The 19871-nt window shown below is 46.3% G+C and overlaps 1 protein-coding gene across 1 annotated transcript in view; it reads left to right on the top strand.

Annotated features, from left to right (window-relative positions):
- The window catches only part of LOC147446875 (uncharacterized), a 52567-nt gene extending 36327 nt beyond the window's left edge, over positions 1-16240 (top strand). The window contains exon 2 of the mRNA XM_086522820.1: positions 15375-16240. Within this exon, the coding sequence (XP_086378946.1) occupies positions 15375-15867 (493 nt within the window). The 3' untranslated portion in view covers positions 15868-16240. The remainder of the gene's footprint in view (positions 1-15374) is intronic.
- The last annotated feature ends 3631 nt before the right edge of the window (positions 16241-19871 follow it).

The raw sequence follows: 19871 nt of genomic DNA, 5'->3' as shown, positions 1-19871 counted from the left end.
TGCTTGCTTGTGATAGTCAGAGTGCTGTATGCCTGGCTAAGAATGCCATGTTTCATGCTCGTACCAAACACATAGATGTGCGGTACCACTTTATACGACAAGTCTTGGATGATGGTCTTGTCTCATTGACAAAGATCAAAACACAAGACAACCCTGCAAATGTCCTCACTAAAAGTCTTGCAAAGTCTCAACATGAGCATTGCATACGTTTAGTGGGAGTTGCTTAAAGGTACCACATTGGGCCTTTAAGTGGGAGGTTGTTGGGGGTAAAGGCCCCCTGTGGCCCCCCTTCTTGTATAGTGTACACATACTTATACTTAAAACTCACTTATAAGTGAGTACACACATTTTTTATTAGTCGTCCAGCCAAAGAACCCTCAAAATGACAATCGTGGGTTTCTTACGCTCTCTCTCTCTCTCTCTCTCTCTCTCTCTCTCTCTCTCTTTCGATCTGTTGCGCATCCTACTTCTTGTAGTGTGTGCCTATCTCCTCCTCCTCTCACACACTCCCTGCGCTCAACAGTGGCAGGCTGTACGAAATTCCCTGAAATTGTGCTGGCAGCTTTTGGACCAATTGCTTTTGAGTTTAAAGCTTTTCATGGCCAAGGGCCTTTAAATATGATTCAAGGGTTCATTCTTTGGCACACTCCCGCGTGGAGGTGCAGAGGATGGAGTACCGGCGTTGTACCTTGTTCAAGCAAAATAAAGAAATACCAAAAGGGGCACCAAGGTTTGGGGCCAGTGCTTGCTCGGGGTGGAACTCTGCCACTTCCCATCTTGTGTCGTGCATCTCTTTCTGTTCAGTTGTTATTTTAAGTACTTAAAGTTGTTCAATCTGTTCTTTTCCGTTGGCATTTGTGCACGTCACTGTGACAAGTTAAGTGGCCTAACCCTACAAACTCAAAAGCTTGAACTCTGGGTTGCACCTCCGTAAATCATGTTGATTGCTGACGTGGCAGAACCTACGGACTGTTGACGTAGCAAGACTGTATGGAACTTCATAAATTGCGTTGCAGTGATGACGTGGCGGATCTCCGTAATTTGTAATGGCAGTTTTGGTTGCCTTACATAACGCTTTGGTGACCAGAAATTTGAAGTGCAGTGCTTCTAGATGAGATGCTTTTGGGGCTCTGCTTTTAAGCATCCCTTGTACTGTTTATAAGGATCCTTGGGACCACTTCTCAGAGAGCATCCGAACGTCGTCTAGGAGAGAGTTTGACCCCCAAGAAATGTACTTTGGGAGTTTAATACCGAAAGGGGTGCGCCGGTCTTTGGGACCAGTGTGTCTTGGCTCGGAACTCCGCCATGCAGTCTCTCTCTCTCTCTCTCTCTAGAGTCAAGTTCAATGATTTTGCAGTTTCTGTTTGTGTGTTGCTATTGATTCCTCACTTAGAGTCTCCAAGCCTATAACACATTATTTCCTCATTCTGGGCTTTGCTCACTCTATAAGGTGGCCGCTTGGGTGGCGTATTACCGAGTATCAAATCAATTGTGTGATCTTCAAGTCTCTTAGAAAGTATCTCTCCAGGCAAACCCCTGAGAGAGAGAGAGTCGAGCTTAAGCTTGCAAAAATTCTCGTCGTTCTTGTTCTAATTCTGACAAGTTTGATAGATAGATCGAGTAAACAAAAAGACTCGATTGATTAATTTGGAAATGGTCGAGGCCAATACAAGTGGGATGGATTCGCCCTTTAATTTCACATCTAGGATGATGTCTCTGTCTTTCTCATTCTTCAATGTTGCTTTCCTTGCCCAATAATCGTCCACGATAGGGTTCTTGTGGAACTAGGGTACTTCAAGAGTACATCACACTCCTCTAGTGATGTACTTCAAGAGTACATCACACTCCTCTAGGGGCATGATATAGAAGTCCTCGTGCCCTAGACACCCCTAACAATGCAATCGTAGTTTGCCAATGACAGGTGTAATGGCAACATCATGGTTTGGTCCCGCGAAAAGCGTATCCATTTGTGGTCCCATTTCTTCAAGTGTTATTCCTAGTCGAGCCGTGTAACAGACTTGGACACTCCAAGTCGAGAATCTAAGCACAAATAAACACTTCAAAACAGTTCATAGTTCACAATTGATTTAACATTGGCCCGGCAGAGTTCCGTGCCTAGAGATATTGGCCCTAAAGACTGGCGCCCCTTTCGATATTTCTTTTTGTATTCATCTGTGTTCAAAGTACAAGAGTGCGGGCAAGCGCTCACACTCAGACTTTGCGTCCAGATGCTTTGAGTTGTGAGTGGCCTACCCACTTATTTAAAGAGTACAAGGGATGCCAAAAGCAGAGCCCCCAAAAGCTGAAATTAAAAAGCGCTTAAAATAAAGCAAAAGCTTTCTCTTTCAAGAGAGTCCCCCAAAATAAAGCAAAGGAGTTCTTTCTTCTCCTTCGTAGGCTTTAATAAAATAAAGCAAGCCCAAAAAGCAGAAGCTAGCTCTGTCTCTCTTTCAATTGCGTAGAAAAGCAAAAGACCAAAGCTGCCGCAAACTGTTGCTTGTCCGTGAAATGCGCCGCAAATCGCGGAGGTCCGTACATGCTGCCACATGTTAGTAGGGCGTAATTTTCGGGACTGCTGCCACGGGTGTGTGTGTGTGTGTGTGTGTGTGTGAGTACTAGGCAGCCACGTCACCCCCTTTTTTGTACGAAGTGTATGTGTGTTCCGGGACGACAGCACAAATAACCACTTCAAAACAGTTCACGATTGATTCGACACTGGCCAGGCGGAGTTCCGTGTCTAGAGATATTGGCCCCAAAGACTAGCGCCCCTTTTAGTATTTCTTTTTGTGTTAATCTGTGTTCAAAGTACAAGAGTGCGGGCATGCGCTCACACTCGGACTCTGCGTCCAGATGCTCTGATTTGTGAAGCCCCTGCTAGCTTATTTAAAGAATACAAGGGCTACCAAAAGCAGAGCCCCAAAAGCTGTTAAACTCAAAAGCCTCTTAAAATAAAGCAAGAGATCCAAAAGCTCTCTCTCTCAAGCCTTCTTGAGTAAAATAAAGTAGTTCAGTAAAGTTCTCCCTCTCTCTAACTTGCATAAATTAAAGCAAGTAAAAATCTCCAGCTTTGCGTAAGATTTTCTCACGCGTAGACAAAAGCAAAAAACTGCCGTACAGTGCTGCCACGTCAGCAATACGGACCTCCGCAATCTGCGCCGCGATTTGCGGGCCTGACCGTAGTGTGCAGCCACGACATCACTGCAGCCAGCCAACCACGTCGCCTTTTCCTACCAGAGGGTGTGTGTATATGAGCAGCCACGTCACCTGTTCAGTCCCTGAAGCTCAAAGAGACATCAATGACTCTAGTATTCAAAAATTCGAGGCATCTGTTGACAAAGAAGCGGAGTAACTCCCCTCTTATGCATCCCACTGCAGCAGATTTGCGGCCAAGCTGAATTCTGGGTTCCATTTGGAATAGACTATGCTAAACCAAAAGCTTCAAGGTAAAGTTTCACAATCTGAGGAGTATCTGCTAAGTCTTCCTCCTCTATCCACTTTACATCCAATGCAGGATAGTTCTTGAATTTAACCAAGAACCGCCTTCTTACTTTACCCTTATTCTTTGTGTCCTTATGTGTCAAAATCTGTTCAGGAACAAGGATCTCTTCGTTTTCTTTCACTTTGGGTTGCTCATCGGGCTCCCATCTTTGGGCACATCACCTTTAAAAGGTTTCAAGAGACTCACATGAAATGCATTGTGAATCCTCCAAGTGTCAGGCAGTTTCAGTCGGAAGGAGACATCATTGATCTTTTTAGAGATATGGAAAGGTCCGTAATATCTCATACTAAGCTTTGGAAAAAGTCTCTCCTTTCCCTTCTTCTCTCTCAAGCGTGCCTTCTCAAAACATAAGAGCACCCAATCATCCTCCTTCAATTTCAAATCGCGACGATTGCGATCCGCTGCCTTTTTCTGTCTTTCCTGAGATTTCTGCAAAGCCTCGCGGACCTTGGCAAAATCGTGTCTAAGTCGCACGTATACTCATCAGCTCCAAAAATCTTATCTTTCGTGTTTAAGAAGGGTGGAACCTTCGCAACACCTTGTAAGCTGCAACGGAATGAATGTTGTATTTTCTCAAGATTAGTGATCTTTATTGCTCAAGGTTCCTTTTGGTTCTTAGGGAAAGAGAGAGCTTTCCGTCTTGTAGAGTGCTGTGATCACGAACAAATGGGTGGATATTGTGCGTGCCAAGTGAATGAGATTGAGAGAAGGAGAGAGAAGAAATACGACCGAGAGGTTGTAAAACCCTCCTCCGAAGGCCCCACTCTCGTCGGCGAGAGTGGTCTACTTTGATTGCACAAGGTTGTACAATGGACTGATGCAATGGGACTATGCCGATGACGACGACGGTGATGACGACGGCTAAGGCTGAAATCGGTGATCTTCTAGGGCTGAATTCGGTGGTCTTCTTGGTGGCTGAAAATGACTGTTTCCGTCAGGGTTCATGCCAAGGACAAAAACGCTGATCTGCTGTCCATCTTGGCTGCGTTTTTAATGGCTGATGTACCTGCTGAAAACTGGTGTAAAAAACGCTGAGGCTCTAGGTCCAAATCTGCGTTTTAATGGGCTGAGTATCTGCCACCAAAACGCTGTCATGGCTGAGGTTCTGCTGGTTGGGAAACGCTGCAGATCTGATGCTATGTGGCTGGAATTTACTAACGCTAGGCTGTCCCTTTTCTTGCCAAAAACGTTGGTGCTGCAGAGGCACAAAAACGCTAAGGCTTGAAGTGATTCTGTCGCGGGAAAAAATTGAGGATGGCTGATCTGCAAGGGACTAACGCCAGAAGGGGGAAGACTTCAAGCGATGCTGATGCTCTGTGAAAACGCCAAGGAAGTGGGAGGTATGGCGATGGGGGGTCATGAGGGGGGGTACTGCTGAGAAGGTGTGTGTTGAGCGGGAAGCTCCTGTTGCCTCTTCTGCCAGAAAGTGCTAACTTGGGTTTGCTTATATATTAACTTAGCAAAATTGCCCTATCTACTTTTGTTTGAAAGTCACTTAAAAATAATAAGTGAAAATCCCAATAAATAAGAAAATAGGCTAAATGCATCGGAAAATTCCCCTAATTGATGCTAATGGATTCTGATGGGAATTCCGATGATCGTGCTGTGTGCAACCGGAGGATATGCATCTATGCTAAGTGAGTGGGCATGCATGGTCTACGAATAGACTCACAAAAGTGCTAGATTAGTGCTAATCTAAACTTGATCGGACTGACTGAACCCTGCTGTGGTGTAGCTTGTCCACGGACACATAGGGTTGGGATGTGCTACGTGACATCCCCTCCTTTTCAAAGTGAGGTATTGGTACCGAACTGTATGGCGTCGAGGGAGATCGCCAACAGCATCCAGAATCCTGGAAGGGACTCTTCGCCGGCCGACTCTGCTGTGTGGGTCGAGCGGTACTTGAACTACATAAAGGTCTGCAACGCTTGCTTCTTTGGGCCGTGCCGAAAGCGACTCAAAGTCTTCTGAATCTCCTTTCTTGCTTCAACTTCGTCTAGAGTCCTGTTTCCTTCTTCTTCAAGAATCTCCATGGCTGAAAATTCTTGAAATCATCTCCAACACAAAACCATGAACATACCCATTCCATGTAAAGTGAAGGAAAAAAATCGTGTCGTCTCTAAAGACTGTGTATCCAATGTAGATGAACATAGAGACGGAGTGACAACCCGTTCATCAAACACATGCAAACAATGCGATCGAATCTTTTCTGTTTGATCGAAATCAATCAACTGTGGCAAATCCCAATGGACATGTCCATGCTTGGTGCTCATACTGAAACCGGCCCGTAGGGTGGTAGGCGTTGGCTTTCACCCGAAATTCTTTACTTAAAACACTCACACAGAGCACCTTGCAAAGGAAACCTGCGACGGGAATTAACACTTGAACACACAACTCGGAAGCTAGAATGCTCCGAGCAGACACCGACAACCCGTAGGCCCCAAAATTGGCGCCCCTTTCGGTATTTCTTTGTTCTTTATCAAAGGGAATAAAACCTATGATCTCCCACAAGCTGCCCCGCACAATCTAGGCTAAGAAACACATGTTCTGGCCCGATTTCGGCGGCATAACTGTACTAGGACGCTTCACAGTCAGTATCCCCACGCAATAGGTGACTTTCCCGACTCATACGGACACTTTGCAAAACCTGGCGAGAATCTACAGCACGCTGAATTCTCTGTTTTCTGCCCCAAAAATGCGCCAGTTCACCTGTACAGCGGTCCCCTTGCGTCCTCGAACCTCCTGGGGGTATTAGGGTCCGTTTAGGGCCGAAACCCTAAACCTGCAAAAATACACAGCAGACTGTAATTCCCTGTTTTGCGCTCCGTTCCGCGTGCCAGTCGCATCCGTAGCAAGACCTCGAGCTCCCGCACCTGTAGGGCTACTTGCCCTTTGAATCGGACGAGATTTCTAGCGTGAAACCTCTCCGAATTCACCTGTACCTACGGGGGATTAGCCGCTAGCTAATCTAGTACCTGTGCAAGAGGCTCTTGCCTCGGCAATCGCGCATGAACCCACATAACTGTACATTGGTCAAATGAAAAGCCCACTAGTGGGGCATCACATAACTGCACGTAGGGGAGAGAGAGGGCAGTGCGTAGCGTGTAGGGCATCACTCCTGGCACCACACTGTACATGAGAGGGAAAGGAAGCACTCCATAGCTCTTAACTTGACAGATTGCATAATGAGGCCTCTCCCTTCTCTAAATTCAGCGCCCTTTCTTCTGCATGAGGAAAGTCCAAGAAAAATCGACACTTGGCGCGTTTACAAGCATTTTCTCGTTTCGGGTTCGTCGCTTAAAAATATCCCAACCGACGCGTCAGTTGACTTCGCGGCAGAGTTATAAAATGTTCCCCTAGTCATACCGGAGGTAATGACGCGAACACATTTCACGGCCCAAAATTAGCAGTTCCCTAAATTTTAGGAGATGCTTCCGTTGGGCTCCCACTGGTCTTCTGACCATCTATCCTCATTGGGACCGCATCCAAAAGTGCAATGTGGCCCAACTGTCAGATACTTTTTGTTGGTAGTCCCACCTTGACTTTACGCATTAATTGAGTTCACTCCTAGTATCCACCAACTTGCTAAGTGCGACGGGGGGACCTATATGATCTTGCTCTGAGCCTAGACATCCTCTTACCATACGAATTCCAGTGCCGACCATTTACTAGCCTCCTCGAAAGTGGATTTCCGGCGTAGGTAGTCGGGATATCCCTTTGAATTATTCTTCTTCCGAGAATGCTTTGTGGTCTTCATCACTGGTTGATTTTCTTTTTGTCAAACTCTTCTCCTGAGTACAGTTTTTGTGTTTCTACACTTAGCTTTACTTTCTTCTTCATTGCCGACCTGAGAGGTGAATGAATGGCATCTTGATAACGTGAGTGAACCTTGTTAAGCGGGTGATTTTTCAGATACTTTACATATTTCGGGTCCTATGAGTATTTGATCATATATTTGGTGACGCCGATACTCCATCTGGTCGAGACCTCCCCTCGAGGACAGGCCATGGTCTTCTCCCAATTCCTTGGAAGGAGGTCCATTCCTGTTGGAATTTCTGTTGTTTTCCTCCACTCCTTAGTTAGGATTGGAGTGCTCTTCATTTCCTTGAAGATGGGTAGCCGGTGGAACACTTTCCAACCTGTCCGATTCACTGCTAGAACCCATTGTGCTGCTAGAACCCATTCACTGCTAGAACCCATTGTGCTGCGGGAAAAGGGATCAGATCCTCCGCAAAAAAAGAAGAACCGTCTAAGCTCTGATACCACTGTAACAGGCTTGTACACTCTAAGCGAGAAATCTACAGCAACACGTGAGAAAACGGCAAACAACTTAACTTGACATTACACACACGCGCGCGCGCGCGCGCACACACACACACACACACACACACACACAGACAGATTTAACATGAAGCGGTGGAGTTCCATTTCCAAATGCATTGGTCCCATAGACTGGTGCTCTTTTCGGTATTTCTTTCTTATTGGTGCTTCACAAGGTAGGAGAGAGGCCCTGTCTTTGCTTATAAACAAGGGGCCCTAAAGCAGGTGTCCCCAAAAGCTACAACCTGGATAGCTCTTCTCCCGAAATCTCTATGCCCAAAAGCTTGCGTTCTTGGGACTGGTTCCGGTTTTACGGCCTGTCTGTATGGATGTCATGTCACATAGGTTCCGCGTTTTCCGGCTTGGCCGTACGGCAGCCACATCAGCAGCTCGTTTGCTTTTTCGAAAAGAGATTTAGGCCTTAGGGCCCCTCGGCCATATTCTGCAGGACATAGCTCAAGTGCCCATCATGATGTTTGAGGACGTAACACTTTTTTTTTGTCATTGTTTTTGCAATATATGACTGTAGTAATTTGGGGGGGGGGGGGGGGGGGGGGGGGGCGCTTAATTGGGTCGTCTCTCTCTCTCTCTCTCTCTCTCTCTCTCTCTCTCTCTCTCTCTCTCTCTCTCTCTCTCTCTCTCCACCACACGGGATTACTATCATCTGAACTGCACCCCACGCGCCCCCCCCCCCCCCCCCCAAAGCCCGCAGGTGCATTACAGTGCAAACATTGTCAGATTTTCAGATTTCGTGCAGGGAAAGCTCAGAATCTCAGGATTTAAATAATTTGCAGCATTGACAGGAAATTGCAGAAAACAAAAAATGTATGATTGATATGGGGAACACTTATGTATGCATCATGCGGGACAGGGATGTATGTGTGATGTGGACATAGGGGGTTTGACTTGGCAGAAGTGCAGATTGTACTGTTGATTTTTGATGGACGTAATGACTACTTTGTCGGTATGTAAGCCCCATCCGAAGGCAACTTTTGTGCTCACAAACAAGCGGATTACACAAATGGAGAGGGAGTTGAAAGATTGGAAAGCCGATATGGAGGGATGGTGGAAGGAGAAGGCCAACCTTCTTCAAATGTTTCTCAACGAAGGCGCGCAGTGGAAGAAAGAGAAAGAGGACCTGCACGCAGAGCTACAAGCAATTAAGGCGGACTCCAAAGCACTTAAAGAAGAGGTCTCAGCTCTCAAGCGAGAACTTGCCGATAGAGCGAGCAGTGGACTAGAGGAGGGGGAATTCCAGCCGTCGGTAGTAGAGGAAATCAAGGTCATCAAAGAGCAAGTACGGATGATCAAAGAGGAGGAGAAACAAAAGATGGTAAAGACGTCTTCGTGGATGGATGCGATCACGAAGACGCAAAAGAAGGCGGATGAGGCCGAGAAGTGGATAGAAGTCGTTAAGAAAGGCAAGGGGAAAGAAACCACATCTGTCCCCACTCCTACACTCATCAACATGACTCTAGAGGAAGAACAACGCATGAAAACTAGAGCTTTGCATATAAGAGTAACCGGGTTAAAAGACCGAGATGATGTGGAAGGGGAAGTTGAAGAACTTCTCCGCATGATGGGTAGTGAGGCTACTCATACAAAGGCATGGAGGGTGGGGAAGAAGACACAAGGCAATGGGGAGACTTCAAAAGGGAGAGCTCTAATCATCCGTTTCCCATCCATGGAGGCAAAGAAGGACTTCTTGAAGAAGCGTCCTACACTGAAGAAAACGGGCATATTCCTTGGAGATGACCTCACTCTCACACAACTTGCACATATGAGAGAGGTAATGCCAGAGATTCAAGCGGCAAGGGAGAAGGGAAAGACGGCCTTCTACGGAGATGGCCGGGTTGTGATTGTAGAGCGGCGCTCCACATGACGGTGCGAGACCCGTGGGACCACCCTCAAAGTTGCCACGTGGAATTGTAATGGATCTATGCGACTTGATGTGGGCGCCTTTGAGGATAGTTTCAGGGGAAGAGACATTGTCTTCTACTCTGAGACACATCAGGTCCATGGGCAGTCTATGCCTCACATCAATGGATACAGATGGGAGACTGCCTATAGACAGGAGACACGATCAGAGCGCAGAGGGCGGGGATCAGGAGGAGTGGCAGTGTTATTCAGGGAGGAGTTGCAGCCATTGATACATATAGCCCGGAGAGATGAGCAAGCTAGGTACATGTGGGTGAGGCTGAGAGCAGAGGCAGACAAATATCTTTACATTGCTATTTGCTACTTTCCCTCGAGCACGTCAGTATATGCACCACCCAGAGGACAATCCCCTTTCTCTATTTTGGATGATGACATATGGGAGTTCTCTAGAGATGGTGACATCGTCATTCTAGGGGATTTCAATGCTAGGACTACCTATCATCGGACAGTATTTTATGATAATTCAGAGGAGATGCTGAGAGAGTTGGATGCTGCAGAGACAGGCCTATCCAGAGTATCACAAGATGGAGAACACACTGAGTATGGAGTCTGGACGACACTTGATAGACATGGGGACTGCACATGGATTGGCCATCTTGAATGGCCTAGAGAGATTTCTCGCCTCAGGGGGTTTTACATGCTTTCCACACAGACATGGAGCCAGCACAGTGGACTATGTCATGGCACAGCCGAGCCTCATCTCTAGTATCCAGGATCTCACGATTGGACCCAGACCTGTTGGTGTGGCAGTGGATCATGCTCTTGTGTCAATGACCATCTCCTTTCAGTTTAGTGTAGCACACAGGCTACGGATAGCAGCCCCTACTCGCTACACCCTCACGCGGGAGACAGATTCTGTATACATAGATGGGATCTACAAACGCCTATGCACAGAGGAGCCAGGGCGACCTCTGGAGGAGCTTACTACTATATTGACACAGACACTATATGATGCAGCAACAGAGGTATACCCACATACCCAGCCTGAGCAGAGACACCGTTCGGGGAGCATGCCCCAGAACAGTTGGTATGATGAGGAATGCCGGGACACTAGAGCTAGACTTCAGAGGGAGGTGCTCTTGGGGGACATCAATCAGAGACAGTCACAGACTGACTTCCGGCGCCTAGTGTGGCGGAAGAAGAGGGCATTTTTGGCTCGGCTAGAGAAGGATCTATATCAGTTGTTCTTGAGTCTGGATTCACGTGAGGCATGGCGGCTCTTTCAGGAGCACTCTCCCCCCCCCCGCCATCACTTCTATAGAGGATTGGGGCTAGTACGCATCATCTTTGTACACAGTTCTTGAGCAGCCCCCCCTTCCTGACCCCCCCGATCCATGCCCACACACATGTGCTTTTTTCACCGCAGAGATGGTGAGGAAGGCCATTGACAGGATGAGGACTGGGAAAGCTTATGATCATGATGGTTTAGTGGCTGAGCATTTCACACATGCCAGAGATCTACTAGCAGAGCTTCTAGTAGTGATGTTTAACCGTGCCATGTGTGAGGGCTTGCCTGATACTTGGAGCCTATCTACTATTGTACCTATCTTCAAGTCGGGAGACCCTATGGAACCTGGGAATTATCGCACTATCATGATTGGACACACATTGGCACGGTTGTACGCATCCATTCTTGAGCAGCAGCTGAGTAGATGGGCAGAGAGGGAGGGGATACGCGCAGCCGGGCAGGCAGGGTTTAGGAGGGGTTTTTCTACGCTTGACCATATCTTGACACTCAGAGCCATCATTGAGGAGGGTAGATCGCGTGGGAAACGGATCTATTGTAGCTTTGTGGATTTCCGCAAAGCTTTTGACACAGTGCCTAGAGCTAGATTGATGCGCAGATTACAGTAGATGGGAGTACCCATAGAGCTCATATGGGGGGTCATGGCATTATACAGGTCAGTAGTGGGGCAGGTACGCACCTCAGAGGGTCTATCCACCTCGATTCACTCCACTATTGGGGTGAAGCAGGGCTGTCCGCTCTCTCCTACTCTATTTGGTATGTATGTGGATGAGGTTTCTGACTACATTGAGAGAGATGGTGATAGAGGTGCACAGATGGCAGGGACATGGATTCCATTATTGTTATATGCTGATGATATTGTGTTGATCTCCGACTCTCCGGAGGGGATGCAACGTCACTTGGATGCTTTGAATAGGTTTGCTCAAGAAAGTGGTTTGTCCGTCAACCTTGGTAAAACCAAGGTCATGGTATTTAATACCACCCCACAGTGGATCAGGAGGTCAACACCAGCATTCACATACGGCCAAGCGACTGTGGAGTATACAGATGCGTACACTTACCTCGGAGTGGTTTTTAGTGGGCCAACATTTTCATTGAGGAGGGCAGCAGAGACTAGACTGACCAGAGCCTATGCAGCATTGGGTAGATTGGAAAGGATGTGTTCACAGGTTCAGTTTCAGGAGCCTAGGACGAAGCTCTGGCTCTTTGACACTCTGGTGGCTTCTGCATTACTTTATGGAGCTGAGATCTGGAGACCTTCATTAGATCATCACGGGAGGACAGGCCGCAGTAATGGATGGGGGGACATGGAGAAGCCTCTGGTCTCTATGATCTCACGGCTCATTAGAGCCAAGGCCTCAGTACCACGTGCTATTGTTCGAGCAGAGCTAGCTGCCCCCCCACTAGTGGTGGAGGCGCTCACTAGATCGGTCTCCTTCATACACCGCATGTGGGAACTTCCCAGAGACAGATATGCTCGCCTTGCACTTGAGTCCTCTCGACAGTTAGCCATGCAGGGAGATACAACATGCTAGTATGGGGAGATGACATCATGGTTTCAGGCGCATGGGTTCAGCATAGACAGATTGCCTCCCTTCCAGTACTCACTGGATGCACCCTCTCTGACTCTTACACAGTCCGAGATCACCAGGCTCATCCGCCAGGACTTGACTCAGCTAGACACCAGGAGGACATGGATACAGCCAGCACAGGAGCTGGGCACGAAGATGGCTTTCTACAGAGAGCATCTCCTCCAGCTTACGGTTGATGGCTTTGTGACGGGGCCGAGATACATGGACACCCACTTGTCTCATGGGATACGATGTGCTATCGGCCAGATACGTACATCTTCACACCAGCTGCGGATCGAGACTGGGAGATACAGCAGAGGCTAGGACATGCCCCCTGTGTGACATCGAGCCAGAGACAGAGTTGCACTACACATGCCACTGCCCTCTCTACTATGAGATACGAGGCCGCTTCCATTGCTTGTTCAGAGAGGGCTTTGGACCATTCTCCAGAGTCATGCAGTACGAGGATCAGAGATGCTTGGGCTTGTTTTTGCTCGAGCTACGCAGACACAGAGAGAGCCTGATGAGAGGAGAGGCTAGCCAGTCCCAGAGACAGATCACAGATTTCTTTAGAGCTGTCACTGGACACCCGGAGGAGTTACTACCACAGCAGAGCTTGTCGTCTCACACCAGAGGCACACTGATCGACCGAGCGACTGAGCTTGGAAGATCCAGACGCCCACGACTGCGGAGGACTACACAGCATCGACAGAGGCTGCATCAGAGGATTCGGATCACTTTGGCTCGACATGCACGACGCCCGGTCAGACTACTGACCATGGAGGAGATTGATGAGATCCGCCAGCGACCGATGCTGGATCTCTTGTGATCTAGATATCCCAGCTAGCTGTTGTTCACACCTAGTAGTTTAGGATTCCATAGTATTTTATTGTGGCATTTGTCATTTCATTTTTGTCATTGTTGTCATCTTGTTACTTTGACTCTGACTTTGTATCAGATCCACCACATTGTAACTTTCTGGTCTCATAGGTCACTTTGGCCTTTTGAAGACGTTAATATAACATTTCATTTCATTTCATCTCTCTCTCTCTCTCTCTCTCTCTCTCTCTCTCTCTCTCTCTCTCTCTCTCTCTCTCTCTCTCTCTCTTTGATAAGAATAGTAAGTTGGTCACCCGTATCATAGCTGTGACAACTTGCAAGATAAATAGATGATTGGGAAAATTACCAAAATACCTTAGAAATTCCCAATATACCTTGTATCATTTTTGGATAGATTGGCCCCAATATTTGCATAGTCTAATGTTTATGACAATGGAGATCTATTCTAAGTGTTCTTAGACAAAAGTATTAACAATTGAGACCATTGAGCTCACAAATAGAGGCATCTGTGTTCAAAAATGATGAACGATTTCATCGTAAGAGCTCTCAATACCATCTAACCAGTTCTATCATCTTCTATTGATGGACAACCAATCTTCCTATGAAGAGTTGCAAAAAAATGGGTTTCAGAGATGTTTGTGAGGTTTGTTAGGGGTTTTTGGGAATCTTGGAGAAATTGGAGGGGTAAATTGAGAACTTTGAAATTTGAGGGGTATTTTGAGGATTCCACAAATTACAAGGGTATTGTGGTAATTTTCCCTGAGCGATTTTACTGGTATTTCGCCATAATTATGTGCATATATATAATTATGTACAAGGGGGTAATATATTTTAGTGCTGGTAATTACCAATGCTGTAATTTGTAGCTATCACCACCAGAGGCACAGTTTTGTTCGGGAAGATGGGTTCAGGGCTAGGGCTAGGGATATGTGAGATTATGTGCGTAGGGATGCTGTAGCTGTTGTCCAGGCTATGCATCGATAAAGGTGATGATCTTATTCTTCCTATTTGGACAAGCAGTGACATTATAGTCGCCTGTTGTCAAGTTCTCAACATTGTGTTTCCTGGTTATGTTTGGCCTCTTCTAGGTCAGTACGTGGTAGGTTCTCAATTCAGTCTTTAGCTAATATAAGATTTAAGGATTTTCTCTTTTGTCTTTTGTTTGTCTTGTCGTATGGATCTGCGATGTAGGATTTAAGTCTTTGTGCTGTGGTACCATTGTTGTGATTGTTTGAGTACTTGTTTCAAAGTTTAAGTTTTTCTCATCTATTTTTCCTAAACCTTTTCTAGAAGCCAAGTAAATGTTGTATTGTTTGATCCATTTCTCGTTTAGAGACAATTTAGATATCCTAAAGGTATATATTTTCTACTTTATCCTTCATAGTCGGGGGTCGTGGGGCTGGGGATCCTGGCCGTTCATCCACAGCCCATTCCTCACCATAATTTTTGCATGCACCATCAGATTTCAAGCACGTGAGCAGCCAGAATGCAGCTTCTACTCTCTCCAATTAAATGGTGCCCCATCTCAGCCGTGGTAATCCTGCCTGTGACACCTAAACTGCTCGCTTGCAGTGCAGGGCCTCTGGGTCTGGCCCCCCTCCCCCCGACTGTGAAGGCCAGGAAAGGTCGCTCAGTGACCTTTCCCGTAATCTGCGCTCCCAAGCTGGCTCCCGGCTCGCCGGTCACCAGTTGGTCACCCACATTACAGGGAAAGGTCACTGAGCAACTGTTCCCTATCCCCATATTCTTATGTGTTTTGTATAAATTTTTAGACTCTCCTATAATTGGTAAGTTCAGACTTCTCTTACCATATGAAGAAATACCTATGGATCACACAGACTACTGTTCCAGCTAGCTTTTGCATCCGGTTAGTGAAAGGGGATGTTTTTAAAGAAATTCTTCTGGATAAACAGCATTCAGTATTCTACTTTTACTAGCTGACCAGCCAGTCGTTTTGCAGGAAGGATATCGTGTTTCGTGACCCTGCTAACACGGTCGGCGGAATTGACAACTACAAGCTAATTTTTATGGCCCTTCGTTTTCATGGGAGAATATTTTTCAAGGCACTATGGGTGGATATATTGCGGATCTGGCAGCCATCTGATAATGTTATTATGGTACGATGGCAAGTGCGAGGAATACCACGAGTGCCATGGGAGGCGCAGGGCATCTTTGATGGAACTTCGGAGTACAAGCTAGACAAGCGAGGGAAAATATATGAGCACAAAGTTGACAATGTTGCACTTAATGCAAGGCCCAAGTTCAAGGTTCCAACTGTCGCTGAACTTTTAAGGGTGGGGACATGCCCATCAACTCCGAAGCCCACATTTTACGAAAGGAGTCACGAGTTGTTGGTGATTTTGCTGCCATATCTGCTGCAGTTCACTTGGGTGCGGTACTACTTGGCATTGAAAGGAACAGTGGGGTTGTATCAACTTCCGGACATGGTGTGATTTCGATTGTGTATTTCTGGTAAAATCAGGAGAGAGCAAGTGCGATTCCGACTCTTCAGCAGCTACACCCTATGCAGGTGCTGGACTTCCAGTTTTGAAATGAAATGGCTGGCTTTATATGATGAGGGGAAATGTGACACTCTTTATTGGGAATCTGTAGTAAACGTATTCAAGTGTTTTGTGCATGTACATACTGGGTTTAGCTCCTTAGTGTGCTGACCTTTTGTCTTGCATCGGGTGGGCTTGCTGAAAATCCTTGTATATTATAGAGAGGGGATTGGAACTTGAAGTATGATGATGTAATACTAGTTATGGCTGGGGGTTTGTAAATGAGACTTACTATTTATGAATAAAGAGCTTTATGTGACCTTTACTTGGAGGCGGCAGGAAACTCGCCCTGGACCATCTAAACTCATTCGAACTTTAACTTTACAAAGTGAAGTGGCAGAGCTACTTTCAAGGGAAATCACCTGTATACAGGTTATGAGATTATTTCATTATTTTATGTTATTTCATGAATTGGAAGGCCCAGCGTAGTGATGCGTTTTGGTATTTTGAGTGAGATGAAAGTGGTCTGTTTGTGCTTGACACAGCTATTTGTATCATATCAGGCCATGAATACAAACGGGCAGTGACATTTAAGGATGATATGATCAAGGCAATCCGTAAAAGTAGAGAGACTTTTGAGACTTGGCACAGAAGTGCTTTGTAGTATTTGCAATGCCTAGAGATATGTACCTGAATACAGGCAGAAGCAATATTGCTAGATCTTAGGTCACTACTCGAACTCGAGTGCTGGTGGAGTAATTTTCTTCGGTAGTTCGAATGAGCTGAAATGGTCTGCTGTTGCTTGTCTGAAAGTATGCAGTACAGCTGCATACTTTGAGTGGAGGACTATGAAGTTGTATTTCAACTGTGTGTCGTGACATTGATGTCTGTGGAGCATGTTCACCACAGCATCACTTTTGATGTTCTATGGTTCTTTATTGCCCCACCATTTTTGCTTCCCACATTTTGGAGAGCGATGAGAACTCTCTGGCAGGTCAATTTTCTGAAGTTTTGGAATACTGTAGATCAATGAGAGCATGTATAGATTTCCAGTTTAGCTACGACCGTTGCAGATGGGTGCACACTATTAGGCATGTAATTGATGGGCTTACTGAAATTAAACATCTGTTCAGCCCAATTTTGTTGACAAAAGCTCATCCTACATGTGACCTACTTACAAGTAGTTATGCACACTGCCCCAACCTCCTTATGCATTACAAGGATGGCAAGTTACCCCTATGGTGATGATTGGTTATAGGCATCTACAAACAATTGGCATTCTATAGCCATTGTGTTCAAAACCCGGGAGGCCTAGGCTCCAAATTAGGTAAGGATGTGAATTATTTTGCTAATTATTTTTCTCTCCATCAATCACACACTGAATTCAAGTGAGGACCCTTATAGCGTCTATATCACGGTCATGCATATGGAAGAAAAGAAATTCGTGTTATGAGTACAATGCTAGGAAAAGTAGTTAAAGTAAATGTCACTGCCACGAGGTTTATCTTGTCTAGCAGAAAGCTGGTACATTGGAGCTCAGCACGACTTTCCCTGGCAGGTAGAGTAGTAGTTGCCAACCAGGTGTTGTTGGCGACTATGTGGTACATCACTTCTTGCTGGATCTTCTCGAGTTCTTGTATCAGCCAGGTAGAGAGGCTGATCAGGAACTTCCTTTGGTCAGGTCGCGACACTCAGATTGCCCGAGCCAAGGTGGCTTGGTCGGTCATCACACTTCCTTGTTCTCAGGGAGGAGAGCCTACGGCAGCCCCTCGTCTGGAACCCCATGGTTAGCACTCAGAGAGGCCACTTGGTTGGGAGTACGGCTCATGTTTCTTGGGGTCCCATGGCAGCAGGTCCAGCGCGCTCTCTAGGTGACTGGCTAGAGTTCAGAGGTTTGTCAGAGGAGGTGCAGGCTATCCAGCTACAGGGCATGAGAGGGGTTCAGAGCATGTGTCAGGACATCTTAGAGTCAGTTCTAGCTGAGTGGCTCACGCCTCTCGAGCCAGTAGCACCCCGATGGCTGGGAGCCTTCACACGACTGGAGGTTCTCATTTCAGTCAGGGCTTGTTCAGAGACTGTCCCACACAAACCCTAGACATTGGGTAACTTCACACTCATGGGACCGCTTTCAGAGGGACTCCTCTTACTCTTATTAAATGGTAAAGACAAGCTCTCCTTGAAACTTGGTTTACAACATGTTCTGGAGTCAAATGCCTCAAACATTATTGAGAGCTATTTATTAGCCACCCCCTTCACCATGTCAAAATTTGATACAAATAGGTGTAAGGAATCTTTTCGGTGTGTTGTTGGGGTGAAAGGTGTGATCTCTATTACTAGTAGGGAAACAAACTACACCACACAAATTTAATATGTCCATCACCCCTTTATGAAGTGCGGTTGTGAACATGTGGTCAGGCTGACCATTGCAAGGGTGGGAATGTATTATGGTTCGACCATACATTGTGGATGATGATTCATCATCTTCCTATCTTCTTCCCGGGCTCAAGTTTAAAAATGTCTACTATTGCCTTTCTCTCTTGGATTGAGAAAGAGGCCATAAAAGCTTTGCTGGTTCACCTTTTCTACAGGGAAAAGTTAAAGGATTTAATCAAGCATTGAGTTTTGTTTAATCAACAAGTCTCAATCTTGAGGTATACAACATGCCATTATTCTAGGGAGAGACGCTGGAGATGCAAGAATAGATAAGCGTACTTGAGGAGGTTCTGCCAAACAGTCTCGAGCTCGAGGATGGCAACCGTACACTCCTCAAAGATCGGTTGGTGCGACCAAATCTCGATGGTCGCTAGCCTCTCCTGTCAACTCGGCTAATAGCTCTCGCACACCATTCAACACCCCCACTTATCCTGCCTACTCCTCACAAAATTTTTCACAGCACCCCCCCCCCCCCCCCCCCCCCCCACCATGGCATGGCCTCAACATTTATGTCCCATGGGGGCAACAGCAAAGACCACCACAATCATCCGGTTTTGTGGGGACCCTTCCAAGTTTAAGAATTTTGGTTTGAGTCACTTTTTCTTGTGTATCTTAACCTTTTATTGTTGTTGGTTGACCATTGGAACAAGAATTCCCATACACCTATGTGGTTAACGCCTTGCGATGGGTAGTTTATGAGTTTGAGACCGGCCCCCTTTTTTTTTTAACGACGTCGGATTTCATGCGGATCCCAACAACCATTTGGATCCCACCTCCTAGGGTTCATTTAAGACCCCATGGGAAATAGTGTCGTGGCATGTCATTAGCTTTGATATGGCTAAGACTACAACCGCAACATCCACATGAATATTTCAATAGCGGGGAATACTGGTCTGGCATGTCTTTAGCTTTGATATGACCAAGGCTACAACTGCAACTTCCACTACATCAAAGGCAATTTTCTAATTCTAATCCGTTCATTCTTGAGGCATACCCTCCTGACGATAGTAGGCCCGTCAATTGGAGATAGGTAAGGTTCTATCTTGCCTTTCTCCTTCAATTCTCACTTGCATTATGAGTCCCATCCGTACGCACATTTCTTGAATTGCATGAGCAAGTTTAGGTGAGTGAAGTAATTGTCTTGGAACCCCTCCAATGGCAAGACGATGCAATCTTGACAACCCCTAGGGTCAAACCCCCAATTTAACAACCCTAAATGGGTGCCCGACACCTTTTTTGGCTCCCACAAGCTTTCGACTTCTTTAACACAGAAGGTGGACGGGGTAAAGGTCACGTTGCAGCAAAAGTTCAGGCAATGATGGCACCTTTGCCAGCATTTGCGCAAGCAGTGGTGAAATCTTTCCCGTGTAAAAAAGACCGACGAGCCGACGCTCTAGCCAATAGGGTAGAGGAGCCAATGGAAGGATAGGTCCCAAAACTAGAACAATGTTTGAATAAATCCACCATATCTTTTACATTATTTGAATAACTTGATGAGGTAGAGATTTTATACATAGAGTTTC

This window comes from Adiantum capillus-veneris, chromosome 11 (assembly GCF_014529385.1).
Source record: "Adiantum capillus-veneris isolate H3 chromosome 11, ASM1452938v2, whole genome shotgun sequence".
In the NCBI taxonomy this organism is placed as follows: domain Eukaryota; kingdom Viridiplantae; phylum Streptophyta; class Polypodiopsida; order Polypodiales; family Pteridaceae; genus Adiantum; species Adiantum capillus-veneris.
This window is presented reverse-complemented; position numbering and strand designations above follow the sequence as displayed.